At 38.4% G+C, this 18,344-nt stretch overlaps 1 protein-coding gene across 1 annotated transcript in view; it reads right to left on the bottom strand.

Moving 5' to 3' along the window:
• TMEM131L (transmembrane 131 like) overlaps positions 1-18,344 on the bottom strand; it is a 150,495-nt gene that overhangs the window by 66,008 nt on the left and 66,143 nt on the right. The window contains exons 4-7 of the mRNA XM_046656334.1: positions 13,985-14,053; positions 9,857-9,980; positions 8,708-8,824; positions 7,725-7,835 (exon numbers count right to left, since the gene is read on the bottom strand). Coding sequence (XP_046512290.1) covers positions 7,725-7,835; positions 8,708-8,824; positions 9,857-9,980; positions 13,985-14,053 — 421 coding nt within the window. The remainder of the gene's footprint in view (positions 1-7,724; positions 7,836-8,707; positions 8,825-9,856; positions 9,981-13,984; positions 14,054-18,344) is intronic.

Here is an 18,344-nt window from a genome sequence, read left to right as displayed (position 1 = left end):
ACACTCTTGTTCTCAGCAGAAGAACATAAGCTATTTAATCCGATTCAACTGAGCAGGAAAAATGCAAAAGTCAGACACAAATGGGCAATGGACACAAAAAGGACGGAAATGAATCCATACTACAAAAAAAAATAAGATAACAACTATTTGCTGGCACCCTAGTTTATTTCATAAGATACAAAAATGTTTTGTTATCCCAAAAAATAAACTGGGATCTTAAACTTAAGATTCCTATTAAGAGAGCAGAACCAATCACAATCCATGTGACATTATGACTATTAACAGTTTTTTCCCTATTAATAGAAATCAGATAAAATAAAATGGACTTATTTTGTTTGACCTTTTTTCCTAAATATATGAGCCTTTAGAAAAGGAGGACAAAGTCTCAAATAACGCCATTTTGGGAGTGCTGTCATGAAGTTATACTCCACGATTGGGGTTAGGTCTATATCCGGTGCTCATTCAACACTTGCAACAAGGGGCAGCGCTGCTCAGTGGGAAGATCACAGGCTTGGAAACAGACGGACTTCGGTATGAAAGCAAATTTTTGACCTCACGCAAGTAATTAATTTTTCCTGCCGTGTGTAATTCTAAAATAAATCCATGGGGTTTTTTGAGTGTTATTTAAACTTGATTTTTGTCATAGCTATGTAATCTTTTAATAACTTAGGAAAGAACAAGATGAACTGCTCCTGCAGTATATCCACGTAAGGTCATTTGTAGTAAGTTGCAAAGATAAGCTAGCCAAGATGTCCTGATTACATAAAATTTCTAGTTGCTACCTTAGGAAGCAACGTAAAGAAAGTGTGAGGAAAGGCCAGTGACAACCCCAATTTCTGAAAACTCAATACGGCTAGCTAATCCCCAGGGAAAAGAACTCCTCTGACACCATCAACATTCACTTCCTCACATAAAGTTTGTAAGGATGTGGGGAAAAGGGAACCCTTGGGCACTGCTGGTGGGATGGTAAACTGGTGCAGCCACTATCGAAATAGTATGGAGGTTCTTAAAAAAATTAAAAACAGAACTACCATATGAGCCAGCAATTCCACTTATGGGTATTTATCCAAAGAAAATGAAAACACAAACTCGAAAAGATAGCTACACTCCACATTCACTGCAGCATTACTTACAATAGCCAAGGTATGGAAACAACCAAAGTGTCCATCAACAGATGAATGGATAATGTGATACACACACACACACACACACACACACACAGGAATATTATTCAGCCATAAAAAAGGAGGAAATCCTGCCATTTGTGACAACACAGATGGACCTTGAGGGCATTATGCTAAATTAAATAAGTCAGACAAAGAAAGATAAATACTGTATAATCTCACTTATATGTGGAATCTTTGAAAAAAAAACAAAAAACCGAACTCAGAGAGAGAACAGATTGGTCATTGCCAGAGGTAGGGGTGAAGCAGGTCAAAAGGTACAAACTTCCACTTATAAAATAAATAAGACCTGGGGATGCAATGCACAGCATGGGAGAAGAAAGTTCAAACTCAGGCAACTGAACCTGAAGGTCTGGGAAGGTCCCCTGTGAGCCCTAGATCCCCCTTAAGGACCTATTTATATACCTTTTTCTGGCCATTTTCCTAAAGCCTCCTTGAAACTACAGATATTTGTGTATTTTATAAGCTTACTTGATAAGAATTGCCCTGTTTATGCCTGAAGGCAGAAGAATAATAACTTTCATTCATTCATGCCAATGCATTAATTGAGCACCTAAAAAGAACAAAACAAAGATCCTTGCCCTACGAGGCTGATGTTCCAGTGGGGGACAGGCAGAGACGGCTTTCATTCTGAGCACTCAGGTTCCTGGCACTGTTCTAGAGGCACCAGCCTCTAATCATCCTGGCATATGACCAGAACGGAGTTCAGCTGCTTGACGTGTGAGTTATAGCGACGTCTGAGTTACAGCGGAGGGTCAGATAATCACAACACTGCACAAGGAGCACATCTGGCTTCTGATTGTTTCTGATTTAACTTCTCAGGATGGAATTTTGTCGAGCGTGCAGCAGCAAAGTATCTGATGTCTTCTGTGGTCATTCTGACAACTCAAATCTCTTTCAAGTTTTGAATCAGATAGCTTATGGCCGTCTTAAAAATGTGATTTGAATTACGTGTCCTTAACGCAGCACACCAAGCACATCTGCCATTATCTGATCCACGCTCATAGTTTTACAAGCTATTCCTGTTGTTTTTTCTTCTCTGATCAGCGTTTCACAGCTTGGACGAGTGGAGCAGCATCTGCATAATTTGGAGCCTTCACCCTCCAGACTATTTATACTCAGGGGGCCTTGGCTGCCTGTCTTTTTATCCTTTTACCTATGTTTAAGCCAGACAATTTTTAAAATACTCAATGAATTATACTAAAATCCAACTCTATTTAGAGCCCTATGTAAGGTAGACCCAAACACATAAGCAGCCTGTACTTTTCACCCATTCACACGAAAACAATCTAAAAATTATGTAGTCCTATAATTTGAGTGAAAAGACTTTTAAATTGCTATTATTAGGGCCAGCCCTGTGGCCGAGTGGTTAAGCTCGCATGTTCCGCTTTGGCGGCCCAGGGTTTCGCCAGTTCAAATCCTGGGTGTGGACATGGCACTGCTCATCAAGCCATGCTGACGCGGTATCCCACACAGCAGAACCAGAAGGACCTACAACTAGAATATATAACTATGAAGTGGGGGGGCTTTGGGCAGAAGAAGAAGGGAAAAAAAAAAAGAAGAAGAAGATTGGCAACAGATGTTAGCTCAGGTGCCAATCTTTAAAACAATAAAATAAAATAAATTGCTATTATCACTTTAGTCTATTTTCTTATAATGATTCAATAGACTCACATAAAACAACCGCATTTCATCTTTCAACTTCAAACTTTATTCTAAAACAAAATGAAGTTATTTCCCTTCATGTTGAGCTATGGAGATAAGTCAAAGCAAAGTTGATGACATATTAATTTCTGCCTAAACTTGCTCACTCTTTAGTTTTCTACTAGATATACTTTCCCGCTCTGTATTGGAGAAGAGTCGATCATGAGTAACTTCCACACCCGCATCCCCTTTTGAGAGGAGCTGACCTCCTGAACTCACCACCCACCCCAGATGATGGGTTCTTGACCACAGGCAGAGAGTAGGAAACATGAGACAGACAGAAGATCAAAATAGAGACATTTCTTTCTGAGAAAGCACAGCTTACTTACTTTCTGAGAAAGGAGAGTACCTTACAGCCACTTAAAATACAGCATAGAACACATATATGTGTATCCAGTTTAAATGCAGAAATACTACAATCATAATTTTTTCTGAGGAATACCATAATTATTTCTTAAGTCTAAATTTTTTAGGTTTCTGTTTTTAGGTAACAGTAAGCCTTGAACAATACTTTAAAATTTCTTTTCCTGAATCACAGTAAAAATGAAAGAAATTAAAATAATTGCCTTTTAAGAGAGAGTTTTTGATAATTAAGATCTTTAAATACTGGTTTCTAACAAAAGATCAGCCCAAAAATTTAAGTTTTATCCATAAACTCTGAGATGTGTATTGTCACATCACAAGAGTATGGACATTGTATGGTGTTCACTGCCCTATCATTTATTGGAACACTCAAGAAATGATGTTCATTAACTATTTGCTGATGGATAAGCACTATGTCCAAGAGGGGCAGCCTTAGACAGCGACTTAACCAAACCCACAGACCCCAATATAAGTGAAAAATGGACAGAATCTACAGTTGGGAATGGAGCCAAAGCTCAGAGAGTCAACAAGGACACCAAGACAATTCAATGGGGAAAGAATTGTCTTTTTAACAAATGGTACTGCATCTGTTGGACATCCACATGTGAAAGAATGAATGTGGATCCCTAGCTCACACTACATAATAAAATGAAGTCGAAAGGCATCATAGACCTAGACATCAGAAATAATCTATACAACTCTTAGAAAAAAACATGCAAGTAAATCTTAGTAACCTTGGGTCTTTTTAGACATGACATTAAAAGCATAAGTGACAAAGGAAAAAAACAGGAAAACTAGACTTGGTCAAAACCAAAAACTTTTGTGCTTCAAAGGACATCATCAAGAAAATGAAAAGACAACTAACAGAATGGGGGGAAATAATTGCAAATCACGTACCTGATAAAGGTCTAGTATCTATAATATATAAAGAACTCTTACATCTCAACAATAAAAAGACAAATAACCCAATTTAAAAATGGGCAAAGGATTTGAATAGACACTTCTCCAAAGAAGATACACAAATGACCAATAAGAACATGAAAAGATGCTCAACATCATTAGTCATTAGGGAAACGCAAACCAAAACCACATGAGATATCACTTCACATCCACTAGGATGACTATTAAAAAAACAAAACAAAACAAAAAACATAAAATAACAAGTGTTGGTGAAGTTGTAGAGAAACCAGAATCCTCACATCTTGCTAGTGAAACTGTAAAATAACCACTTCAGAAAATAGCTTGACAGTTCCTCAAAATGTTAAACATGTAATTACAATATAACCCAGCAAAATTCCACTCCTACATATACACCCAAGAGAATAAAAAACATCACCACATAAACGTGTACGTGAATTTTCATAGCAACATTACTGATAATAGCCAAAAAATAGAAACAACTCAAATTTCCACCAATTAACAAATGGCTAAACAAAACGTGGTACGTCCATACAATGGTATATCATTTGGGAATAAAAAGGAATGAACAACTGATATATGCTACGACATGAAACTTGAAAACATTGCGCGAAGTGAAAGAAGTCAATCACAAAAGACCACCCACTTCATTTGGATGAAGTGTCCAAAATAAACAAATCTATAGAGACAGAAAGTAGAGTAGTGGTTGCTAGGGACTGGGTGAAGAAAATGTCCTAAAATTAGACTGTGCTGATGGCTGCACAACTCTGTGACTATAATAAAAACCACTGAATTGGATACTTCAAATGAGTAAACTTTGTGTTATGTGAATTCTCTCTCAATAAGGTTGTTAGAAAATAAATTAGAATGCAAAAAAGGAAAAAGAAACCAAACGGAGAGAGTTTGGCATCAGCTAAGGCGTTAAAGACTGAGAGAAGCCAAGTCACCACCATGGCGGGCCACAGGGCAGGGAGCAACAGAAACCACGCCTGTGGGGAAGAGCTACCGACCTGCCTCGGGGCCAAAACTTCACTCAACCAACGTGTACTAGGCACCTCCAACTCCAGGCCCAGGGCTAGGCCCAGGGAATCCCAAGGAGAGTCAAACCAGACAGTCCCTGCTTTCATGGGGCTTAAATTCCGCGGAGTCAAGGAGAGGGTGGCTAAGTAACCACACGAGGGGTGTTCAATTATTTAATGGGGACACGTGTTCTAAGGGGGAAGGAACACAGTTCTGCCACAATCCAACACAGGTTCTGAACTAGAATAGGGAGAGACGACAAGATTCTCTGAAGAATTCAAGCTTGAGTTGAAAGAGGAAGGACGAAACAAAGTTAATCTGGAGAGAGAGGAGGGGGAGTTTGAGGAAACTGCTGACACAATCTGTGGCAGGAGTGAAAACGGCATGTGTAAGCACGCAGAGGAAGGCTAGTGTGATTGTAACACAGAGGGCAAGAAAGCAGTGTGCAAGGAGACTGAAGAGAAACAGCAGCCAGACTGTGCAAGGCCCTACAGCCACACAGAGGATTCGGTTTAAATGCAAAGACCCACGGGAATGCACCAAAACATGTTAAGCAGGTGAGTAAGGTGGTCTAACTTGCATTTGTGGGAGAGGGACTAGAAAGGGCCAAAGTAGAGGCTGGCAGACCAGTTACGGGGCTACTACAGTGGTCCAGGAGAGAGATGATGATGGCCTGGATGCGGGAAAGGGCAGTGGGCATCACAGCCAGTAGACAGGATCTGCCAGGTAGAGTGTGTAACACCCAAGCTCTCTTCAAATGAATAACGTGAAAGATCTCATCATATGAAGGTCTCCTGCAGGCCCCTGCAAGGTCAGTTTCCGCTCTCCCTTAATTCCATATATCCTTAAATTAACCCCATTAACGAAAGTAATCTGAACACCTGTCTACTTCAATACTTATATCACCACTAACACGGCATCTGGCACTCAAAGCTCCCAGTCTCAGTCACCAGAGAAACCTGGCCATTCTCAGCTGCTCCCTTTGCTGAAGGACAACCCTGAGATAAGGCTAAAAATGTTCCTAGGAAAAAACCAAAGCTGTCAGCATATGCAAATTAAACTTACTCTAGCCCTTTCTGAGCCCTTATAAAAATGCAAGTCAGATCAGATCACTCTCTTGCTTAAAACCATTCAATACACATCCACTGGTCTTAGGACTTAAACCAAATCTAAATTTGCAAAGTAAAAGAAATCTTCCTTGGGGCCGGCCTGTGGCAGAGTGGTTGGGTTTGCGTACTCAGGTTCAGTGGCCCGGGGTTCATGGGTTAGGATCCTGGGCACAGACCTACACACCGTTCATCAAGCCATGCTGTAGCAGCATCCCATATACAAAATAGAGGAAGACTGGCACAGATGTTAGCTCAGGGTCAATCTTCCTCAAGCAAAAAGAGGAAGATTGGTAACAAATGTTAGCTCAGGGACAATCTTCCTTATCTAAAAAAAAAAAGGAAATCTTCCTTAAAATCCTGAGAGGAAGGACTACTCAGTTTTACAAAAAATGAAAATAGTATTAAAAATCCCTAAGAATTCCCTATTTGCTGGCAAAGCTCCCAGACATTGTATTACAGGTAAATTAATTTTGTTTGTCTCCCAAACTGGAATGAAAGCTCCATGAAGACAGAAATGTTAGACCAATGCCTGGCCCATAGCAAGGCTCACTAAGACTGCTCAATGAAGGAAAGCCCCAGGTATTATGACGACAAATCTAATCAATGGTCTTTATTTACTAATTAGAAAGAAAAGGTAGGGAAGGTGGTAAGGTTCATAATATATTGGTTCAAGAGTTTTTCCAATTTCAAAAGTTATCCACAGTTATGAGGAAATATGGAAAACCAAAGGGAAAAAATGGCCAAATCTATAAACTATTAATGAAATACATATTAAAAGATTTTTAAGGTACCGTTATAGCCCACTAAAACATCAAAAACATTTCCTTCCACTAAGCCACCCCGGGCAGGGCTGGAAGCAGGGAGGGGGAGATTATAAGACATTCTCGGAGCAATATCCTTACTGGTGAGCCCGGAGGTTCTCTCTCCCTGAAAAGCAGCCTGGCAAGATTTAACAAGCTCTAGAAAACAGTTCCTAGTCTTTAACTACAGAATCTCTCTTTATGAAATATACCCCAAGGAAACAGGTAATCCAAAAGAGAAACAAAGAAACATAAAATATGGACATGGCCTAAAGGCAATAATAAGGAAAAACTGGAAAGATTTCAAATGACCAACAACAGGATTAAGCAAACTATGAAATATCAACACCATGCACTATACAGCCATTGAAAAAGAAGTATGTGGAGCCCACTGATACTTTACATACATATATTATATATAAATACATAAATATTGTACATATTATACATAAATATTCATGTATATTTATATACATATATTGGGATTTTTTCAAAAAGCAGGAAAGAGTAAAATCCCAATTCTGACTATGTAAAAAGGTCCATATGTACTCTGCAAAAGATAAATTTAGAAGGTTACAAAGTTTGGTGTTTACTAGCATTCAAAATAAATCTAGCGTTAAAATTACCTGTGTCTGTGAACGCTGAATGCTCTGGACCTGTGGAAGCAGAAAATAAGCATTTGGTAGCCGCTTTGCAGACCCTTCTGCAGAGATCCTGCGAGTGCCAATTCCAGATACCTACAGGAAAAGGAGAGTTACTCCTCTGTTAGCCGTGAAACACAGCTGCCACAACGCTGAAATACCTTCCCAAAGGAAATCTGTATTCATCTCTTTGGCCGTTAAGACTCTATCAATCCAATTATTATATTTATCTTTGTCTACAGAAAATGCAACAAAAGTTGCTGTATTTAAGCTGAATGTTCTTCACTGTAGCAAGTTTTTTCACAAATAAACAAGCTTCCTGATATGGGACCATGTGTTTAACAGAATCCAATAAGAATTAACCTCAAAAATGATAGATCTTGGCACTTAAATCACTTGATACCAGGTCCTATTAAAGATGTCACAGATACCACTTAAGATAAAGATTCCTAACTACTTTTGTGAACAACAAGAAGATTCTTCACACTCCCTACCTACTGGCTTGATATGAACACTTATCTCCCTGAGAACTGGCCCCCAAACACGCATTTCATGTCCCCCGATCAGAGATATTCCTAAGCCCAAGAGGGGAGGAGACAAAATCACCAGAGGATGCCCTTATAGCTCCTTCCCCCTGGACTGTTTGCCAGGAGGGCCATGAATTTTGAAAGTCTGCTGTATTTTATACTAGAAAACTGCATATGGTAGATTCCTTTCTTTTGTTCCAATACCCTTCAAAGACCCATGGTGAGAACTGTAGGTCTGTGCTCTGCACGGAAGATGGCCAACTGTGTGTGGCAAGTTAGGCCAAGGACGGGGGAAATCTGGCGATTTCAACATCGCTAACAATCCTGTATTTTAACAACATAAACCAGGTGGCAACATTTCCCAAAGTCTTTTTTTAAACTATCCAAACCCCTCTGTTAAGTCAACAACCAACCCATGTGACAAAAGAAAAAGTTACTTACATGATAGGAAAGGACTCCATATGAGGAGGTATTAATAAATAAAGAACTTTCAATGCTTCCTTCCTCAGTAGGTAAGAAAATAATTCTGAAGGAAGTTTTCCCCATTGCTGGAATTACCTGAAAGAAAGGTACCTAGTTAGCCATTTGGAAGGGCCCCCAGTTGAAAAACTCTCTTTCACAGACTTTCTTTATGACAATTTCTGTTAACAGATGTTTGCATATTCTGTACCTTTGATTTGTAAGTATTATGAATCTCTGAGAATTCCCAAAGGGATCAATGTCCAAGAGAATCTATTAAAGAAGATACCATAGACTTATGTCAAGATAGCTACCAAGTCCTTTCCCTTCAGATTGGGGTCACCCGCCTCACATCTTTCCTTTTCCCTCATCTCCACACCCACACATTCAATGACCTTTATCTAACACAGTTCCAGTCCACTTAAATAAAGAGAACCGCCAACGTACAAACATGTTTATACATACTTAATAAAAGTCAGTGACAGCATTTATCTGGACAGACAGTCATAAAATACTGGGCTCCCCCTTACATCATCTCCTTAGTCCTAGTATTTATTTTTTAAAGAAGTAAATATCAGGTAGACATAGTAAGCAAAATAAATCAATAAACTTTACCAGTAATTAGGATCTTCATGAAAAGTAAATGACCATCGAAACTAAAACTATTAGAAGACCAAAGTTCTGAGTTCTGTGTTAAGGCACAAATTAGCTTTATACAAAGCCTTTTAATACCTATGAGACCTACACTTAGAAGTCCCAGCTATCTTAGTAGGTTTGCCAGGTGAAGAGATCATGACTATAAACTTGTATTAGTTACTAAATGCTTCAGCATTTGTAGTCATTTTAAGACTAACAATACTAAGTTTCTTTGAGCATGAGAAAGTCATATTAAATATACATACATTACTACCTCGTTTAGACTCTTTAAACTTTTTTTCCATGTAGATATCAAGAGCCACCAAAATTACGAATATGAACAACTGAAAAAATAAATGCTAAAGCAGAAGGAAAGAGTTTGGGTAGCAGAAAAAGGGGAGACAGGGAGCAGAAAGCAAAAACTTCAGGCCAAAGAAAGCAAGAAAACCTGGCAGCCTGCCACAGCATAGTTTCCAAGAGTACATCAACACTTACCCTGCAATGAACAGGAGGCACATGAAAATGTCTAGCAGCTGTAAACACTGAATTCACCACGACCTCGCTATCCCTACTAGGGTTATAAGCATAGAGAATCTTTGCTGCGGGGTGCCCCAGGAACCTAGGAGTGGAACAAGGAAACAAAGCAATTTACTGTGTGGTTATAAATATAACTATACAACCACCCATCCATCCATCTATATACTTTAAAACCTAGAAAGCTGTTGCTGATCATGACAAAGTTAAAAGCAACAATGATCAAATTCTGTTATTAATAAAACATTTAATCCGCAACAGTCAAATATTGAAAAAAATAAATCCCTTCTTTTTCCAGACTTATGCCAACCCACAGCAGCACCCCGCTGGTTTCCACGTTAGAAGAATTCAATCCATCTAGGCCACTACCTGTCTGCAAAACACACATAATGGGAATGAGTCACTTGTCTGACTTGAGTCTCTAATTCAAATGAAAATATATTTACATGAGAAACTATACTCATAGAAAAACCCCATTTTCTTAAGGTTTGTTTTCTGAGTAATAAACTTAAAAAGGCTTTTTTGCGGGATAGATTTCAGTTCACAAAGATATTATCTTACATCTTCTAAAGGAAAACTTAATTGTTGCCAAAGCCCCTTCTCCTGAGAAAAGGGTCTGCAACACTCTCTAGCAGCGGCTCTTACCCACTGAAACCATGAGTCTTGCAGAGAATTCTGCTCAGAGCTTTAGTTCCTCCCTCCACAAACAGGCACGTGCAAAAAGTTCTATACATAATTTCAAAACTTCCCGTGAACCTCAGAGCAAGAATCTGTGCTCTACAGCAAACAGGCTAAGTGATGAAGACCGTCAGGATGCTTTTCAGCAGAGCTCTCCATCTAGAAGGTCGTGGCCTCTGACAAAGGAACTCCAAGAGGAAGGGAGCTGGGCTCTGGCCCATCTACCCGGAACTACCTGCAATGTCCCCTCTAATTGTTTAACTCTGATTCCTACTGCCCAGCACCAAATTCACTCTAGTTAAATTATGTCATAATGAATAGAGCGCCAGCAAAAATTTCACTTAAGTCATTTCTCCGCTTTCAATACCCTCAGCGGCAGAGACCCAAATACACAATTCTCATGAGTATGGCCCAGACATAAAACTATATTCTAAATTCGGCAAAAAACTCATCTACATTATGCTTGCATCTCTTAGATTTTATTCACGTTTCTCTTATGTTAGAAATGTGTCCTCTTTGAAAAATGAAATCTAAGTTGTTTCTCTTATATACAATGGGATTTCCAAAATACTGTATTATCACCATCAAATCCTTGGAATTCTTCTACTAGCTTTTCCTCCTACTTTTAATCACAGGTCTTAATTGAGGGTTTAATATGTCCAATGTGTATTTTAAAAAATAAGTCCTTACAGCCAGTTACAAACAGAATACCTATCAGTATAATTAAAAGTTTGATTTTTTAGAGTGTTCCTAAATAATACAACTAAAATTCTTTTATACTACCGTAAGCATTAACGGTCACCTCAGAAAGCCCTACCTCAGCAGTACCAAGGGCACATTTGATTTTTCTCACAATTAAATTAAGTAAATAAGGACCTCTGTGGTTTTAGGTAAATAACATGAATCAATCAGCAAAGTTACTAATACTTCTCCTCAAAGCTTTATATCCAATTCGCACAACTGGAATACAAGATTTTTGGTTTCAAAGGATACAAATGTCTCCCAGAGAAATACGTTAGAAAATAAGATTGCAAAACTGCCATGCTACCGAGCCCAGTGACCGCAGCTACCAGAGACCTCCCCAGACCCAACAGAGAACGCAGGCTGAAACCCAGTGACCCCTGAGCTATTTTTATTCTATTTTTGTAAGTTCTATTTTTAAAGCTGTTATGAGGATAAGAATTTCCTTCACCAGTGACAACTGGAAGATACTCTATTAATTTAATACTACAAAAGAATGATTAAAATCTCTTATGAACGATTAGCACTTTAAATCGCAGGACCAGCCAACTATTAACCCTTACAATAAACCCTAAGAAGTAGGCAGAGGGCAACAGAATAGCATGACCCTGATTCTGCATTCTAAAGGGAAATCAAAGCTATGAAAAGGGATGGGGTCGCCCAAGGTCAACATCAAAATAAACACTAGCAAAAGCTGAATTTAGGGCAGTGAAGAAATTGGGAGAAGAACCCTCTGGCTCAAGTTTTAATCTGATGCCTACAAATTAGAACATTTGTCAGAAGTCAGGTAAAACTTGACTAATTTTAAAAGTGTTTTAATTTAAACTATAGTTCGCTCTTACGGGGATTTTTAAAACTTCAGCAAAAACAATTTATTCCCATAATCAAATCCTAGATTTCACTTACAAGAAAAATTGCCTGGTGTCTGCTGGCTTAGATGTCAGATTTATTCTGTCACTTCTAGTCAAACGACCTTGGGCAATCTGCATTACTCCTCAGCAAAAAACGTATGAACACATTTTAGCACATGCTCAAATACAGCGATATGGGAAAACGATACACACACAGACTCAAATACCTATCCTTCCAGGATTGATCTAAGACTCTAATGACAAGAGACATCACTGTACTTTGAGAACTGTAAAAATACTACATAAACATAACTGAATCATCCAAAGGTGACTTGAGTCTAAAAATTAGTAACCTTTTCAAATAAAAGACACTAAGCCTTTTTTTCAACATGCTTTCAGCTATCAGGACCAGCAACTGATGTATATATGTAATTAACATATAAAGCTAACATATATACACATCCATGTGCATTGATTACAGGGTTTTTATGTTACTTGAAGACTAAATATATCACAGACAGCCACTGCCCGATGAACTGGAATTGTTATGCTAATCTAACCATACCCACTACTATCCATCTTATTGTATCTACCTATCTGTACTATACACTTTTTAAAGTAGGTCCTGCATTAAAATTTACTATAAAGACGTTTCACAAAAGCAAAGTGCTCCCTCAGAATTTGACATCAGTGAGGTTTTATTATAAATTTAGCTTCTAATAAAGTTTCTTTACCTGAGAGTTAAAGTATAAAAATTCAAAAACAAAAAAGCAGACACCTAGAATCTTGTAAAGTCAGTAATCTCCCTTCCCACTTTTATCTCTTCTTCCTTTTACAGAATCTCCTTAAAAAGCTCAACAGGTACTTTCAAACTTAAAATTCATTCTCCTTCACTGCAGCTCTAATTTTTTGAGGATCAGAAAGAAACGGAAAGGAGGAAATCCAGATGAATAAAGGAGGGCACCCCAGGAGACCGCCACTAACTCATCTCAGCTGCTCTCCTATCACCATGGTTGTTTCATTCATGTAACTTTTCTCGTAAACCTGAAGTGATGTTCCAGGCTGCTAAAACAAGCAGAGCTTTTACACCTGAAATACTCTTTTATTTCCACCCTTCAAACTCTACTAATTTGAAATTATATCTATTGAGGGCTGCAATATTCTGCACCCAGGGAATTTAATACTTTCAGTTTCAAACTTTATCACAGCCAACGAGAGCGCTTAAGTCCCCTCTTCTGCACAGCTTCCCCCTTCTCTTCCTTAATTTCTCTGAGTTCCCAGATTAGTCCCTCCACCTACACTCAGATCACATTTCCTTCATCTCAGGATTCTTAACATAATATACTGTAAGTAATTATAGCTTATATGCTGTCTTCCCCACTTGTTTCCAAAGTCTTAATCACAATAACTAATGTTTGTGCAGTGCAGTTGCGAATCTTGAAGCATAGCGAGCAGTAAAAATGAGTGAGTAAACAAATCGAATCAAAAGAATTCAGAAGCTATCAATATTTAGAGTTTTTATTATAAAATAACCTGATTTGTTTTTTAAAAACAAGGACTTAACACTGACTTATTAAATTCTAATCACTATAAAACATTATCAGGTTCACATATTAAAAACTAAAGAAAGGGCTGAAACAATTCTTACACTCTCCTTTTCACAAAAATATTCCTTTTAACAAGTCCCATGATCAATATCCCTTAATATTATTAATATACTTAAAATGCATTTAACATTATACATATATAAAAGATATCCTAAAAGCAAAATAATGCAAATAAAATAAGTTATTAAAAATTATAAACAAGAGATACTTACTGAATTCCAAAGTCTAGAACTGATGGCTGAAAATGTAAGCCCTTTCCACTAAATAGTTTGTCTGAGAAGCTAAAAAAGAGAAGAAAAGAGAGATTAGTTTCTGTTGTAGTTTTAAAATTGGAATGCTGAGTTAAGTGGATATACTTAGGCCAATGATTCTCATGAGATACAATTTTAGTCTCTTATAGGTGAGTCTGATTTTAAATGCTAAAATTGAATTATTAGAAGTCTAATATAACTCCACAGCTGCAAAAATTTAAAGTACTCTTAGGTTACAGTTCCCATAACCTCATATCAAGTATATAGATTCTACAAGCATTCAGACAAAAATGGGGGCATTTAATTTTTAATAGGGTTCATTTCTGGATGAATTCAGATAACATACCTATTTTCATAAACCCCAAACAAGACAAGACACACAAGCAAAGTGGGTGGCGGTGGGGTGGCGGAGAGAGAGGGAGGTCAGAGCTCTAAATTTGTTAAAAACTACTTAGAACAGGGAAAGGATGGAGAGCAAAGCCAGGGCTGCTCCTGAAGGCTGAAACCATCACCGGTCTGTATTTTCAGGAAGAACAATCACATAAAATTTCACATGGCAGGTCACATTTTCAGCAGGTATTAATCATTATTATGATTTCATTTTCCTTCAGAATCAAACACCACAAATTAACATACCAAAAAACATATAAAGAAAACACACAAAAGAAAACTCATATGCTCTAACAATATCTAAGCATACTTAAAGACATAAGATACAAAGTATATATATAAAACATACATGTAAAATTTAAAAAATATATGTATATGTGCATGTGTATGTGTATATATATATATGTATCTCAAGAAACTCAACTGTCATACAACATTTTAAAAGCCATTGTAATGCAAAAATATTTAACTGGAGAAGCTTCTGACTGCAACATGTATAACTGTTTTCAAAGACTCAAGCAAGCTTTCCAAAATACAATCTTTCCATTTTCTCCTCACACCAAGTAGCCCTCCACCAAGCATGATTCAGAGGCTGGTCCACGAGTGGACATTTGAGTTTCAAATCTGGTGGCCAACAGAAGATTTGTGACCATCAGCAAGTCCCTCTCCCATTTTTCTTAAAGGTACAAACTATACGGAGACCAGAGAACCCCTTTCAAAATCCTTATCTCAAGATTCCTGGCTGCAATCTTTTCTTCCTCCCTCCACTTTTCTGTCTTTATCGAAGGTTCCCCTCCTCCATCCACTCTCCTAAGAATCCTCTCTCCCTTATCTTCTATATCTCCTTTCTTCCATCTCCAACCATCAACTGTATTAATAATAAAGGTGACACCTCAGTCTTCACCTGCCTAACTCCTGCCAACCTCTCCACTTGGATTAAGCTCAGGCAGAGAAGAGGTGTGCTATTTACTGGACCTCTCAAACCCCAAAAGTTCAGACAAAGAAGGCGACTAACATGCCCAGTTGCCTCCGGAACTATTTTGAAGAGACAGAGAAGGCAACAGATGTAAAGAGAAACCAACATCAGACGCACCACAGCCACCCAACTCCAGACCGAGCTGGCCAGGGCTCAGCATTCCAGAATAAAAAGAAAACAGGCAACTTGACATGCCACAACTTATCTTAGAAAAGTCAGGTTACTGTGTAGGTAATAAGTAAAATAATTTATGACAGTCCTCTTCCTGTCTTGTGTACTGAAAGTAGATTTATCATCAGATTTCACACACAACCTGTGAATGAAGAGGAGGTTTGGAGGATTTGAGTAATTCACCCAAGTTCACATAGCTACTAAGAGGCAGGGCCAAAATTCCAATGCAGATGGGTCCAGGTCTGAAACATGAACCCAGCATGGAGTTTGAGCCTATCCAAGTTCTCATGACCTACCCAAGGAACCAAGGCAGTGTAGCCTGCTGGGCGAGGGCCTGGGCTTCAGAGTCCAGACAAACTTGGATTCCAAGCCCAAGAACATCACTTTCTAGTCATAAGTGGGTCAGTTGCTTAACTTCTCAAAAGTCCCAACCTTAAGTGAAGGTGACAACAGTATCTACCTTACAGTTACCGTGAGGTTAAAATGAGACAATAAAGCCTTTGCTTCATGCCTGGAACATGGTTAATTGCAATAAATATTAGATCGTGTTACTAAGAAGATGACTCTCATCTAACAAGAAAAGAAATGAGAACAGATGGAGAAGCCAATTGAGCTTAGAGTCAGAGTTGACCCCTGGATTAAAAGTCCCAAATGGGATAGTTGTAATTATCTCTGAATAGAAGTGAAATAGAAACCTGGGCCATCTCATGTCACACAGCAGAGATTTTTAAATCCCAGAATCAGGAAGTTTTACATACTCAATGAAAATCAGACATTTAAGGTCCAACCTAAAGCAATAGGTAGAAATAGCCAGATTTTCTCTAACTTCAAAGAAAACTCTGTTTTGACCTCACAATGGAGGAAAAAAAGTATGTCAATATTTTTTGTTAACAGTCACAGAACAGATTCATCTTCGTCATTGGTCAATTTCAGCTCACTTGACTTTACAATTTTGAAACCAGATCAAGTTACAAGGAGATTTAACATCACCGTATAAATTTAAGTTAGTTCTCATAGATAAAACCATTTTAGACATAGGTATTGACTGGGGGAGTACTCTCAATCTCTCTCTCTCTCTCTCTCTCTCTCTCTCTCACACACACACACACACACACACACGTCTTCAAGGATTTGTTAAACACTGAGGGGAGGCAAAACCAGCAAACCACCAAAATTTAGTCAACTGCAGACATCAATAATTATCATCAAATATCAGTGCTAGCTAAGAAATTATACTATGTTTGAAGATGCCAAAGTTTTCATTTCTAAATCGACAACTTCAAAAAATTAACTTAAGCCTTAAGAGCTACACGGCAGTAAAAGATAAAATTTCCTCCCTTTTCCCCTTTCTCTCAAAAGTTAGCATTAATCTTTTCACATTTGCACCCTTAATAAACAACATGATTCTTTTATGTCAAAGTCATCCTGGCCTTTTTCATTCTTAAGAGTTCCAGCATCTGGCATAAAATAAACACATGCATCTTGTAAAAATAAATTATAAATTTATGCTACATATTTTAATGTTCACCCTTTCCCCATTTGCAAAATAATTATAAGGAAAAGTCCCTTATTAAAAGAGAAAAATAAAAGAGGAGCCATTTTTGCTTCTCTATCAGGAGTTAGGCAAAAAGAAAAGAAAGTAAAGCGATAGAAGAGCCCCCTCACCCCAGATGACTCTCTATGGACCCTGTCCCACACTCTCTCTTCGCCTTATTCTACAGACATCCACCTCCTGCAAAGAGCTGAGCCGTCCCTCAGCGGGAGGATATGTGGACAAGAAATTCCACATGTTATGGACTTTGAAAGAATACCTTTGCCTAAGATTACCTGATTTTTTCTTTTATCTTCTTCTTTTTTTTTTAACTTTGGCCATCTTTTTTTCTCTATGTATAAAACAAAGAAACACAGTTCGAAAAAGTGGCTAGGACAAGAGAAAAGAAATTTCACTGGAAATGAGAAGACCTTGGTTCAGGTCGTAGATGTGATATGAGCTCCCATGACACAAGGCTTCAGCTTCCTCTTCAGCAAATGGAGGGAGCTGGAGTGGATGACTCCGAAAGAGTCCAGGAAGATTCTCCCCTCAAGGTAATAATCCAGCAAGCTAGATAAGGCTCGTATGCCAACAAGCAAAACTCAAAGGTCAAGAGAGTTCAGAGTGAAGAGGAGAAATCTACCTGAAAAGGTCAGGAAAGATTTCCAAGGGTGGGTGGGAGGAATGGACCTCAATGAACAGCTCACAAATGGAAACTGAATGGAAGCCACCTTCAGCAATGTTAACAGCACAAGGGAGGATGAAAAGGACGGCAAAACACAGGGCACATCTGGAGAACACTTTCTGAGCAAGGAAAGCACACTAGAAAGGTAGCCTCTTGGCTCTGAGTGGTAGAGTGCAAAGCATAAAGCAAGGGAGGTGACTGTGAACACTGAGGAAAGGAGAGAGCAGACAAGAGGTATGGAAGGCGACATGAGTGGAGCCATATTAAAATAGAGCCAGAGCAGCCATTTCAGAAGAATTGCCTTGCATGTCTTGTTTTCTTTACCTTCCAAACTGGACCAAACCATCAACATTCCAAGAAGCTGGGAAAGACAAGGATATCCTGTTTGTAAGGACTGATCAAACTGGACTTTGCTGATGACTGAATCCCTAATCAAAGAAGTACAAGTCTAGCCTTTGCCTGATGACGGAATCTTAAGCCAATCTACGAAGTACAAACCCAACCTGACCTCATCTAGCACCAATGAACTCTTCCTTAATACAACTGCCTCATCTTCCTCCGTTTTCCC

This window comes from Equus quagga, chromosome 3, assembly GCF_021613505.1.
Source record: "Equus quagga isolate Etosha38 chromosome 3, UCLA_HA_Equagga_1.0, whole genome shotgun sequence".
Classification (NCBI taxonomy): Eukaryota; Metazoa; Chordata; class Mammalia; order Perissodactyla; family Equidae; genus Equus; species Equus quagga.
The sequence above is the reverse complement of the archived record's forward strand: the minus strand, read 5'-3'. Positions and strand labels throughout refer to the sequence as shown.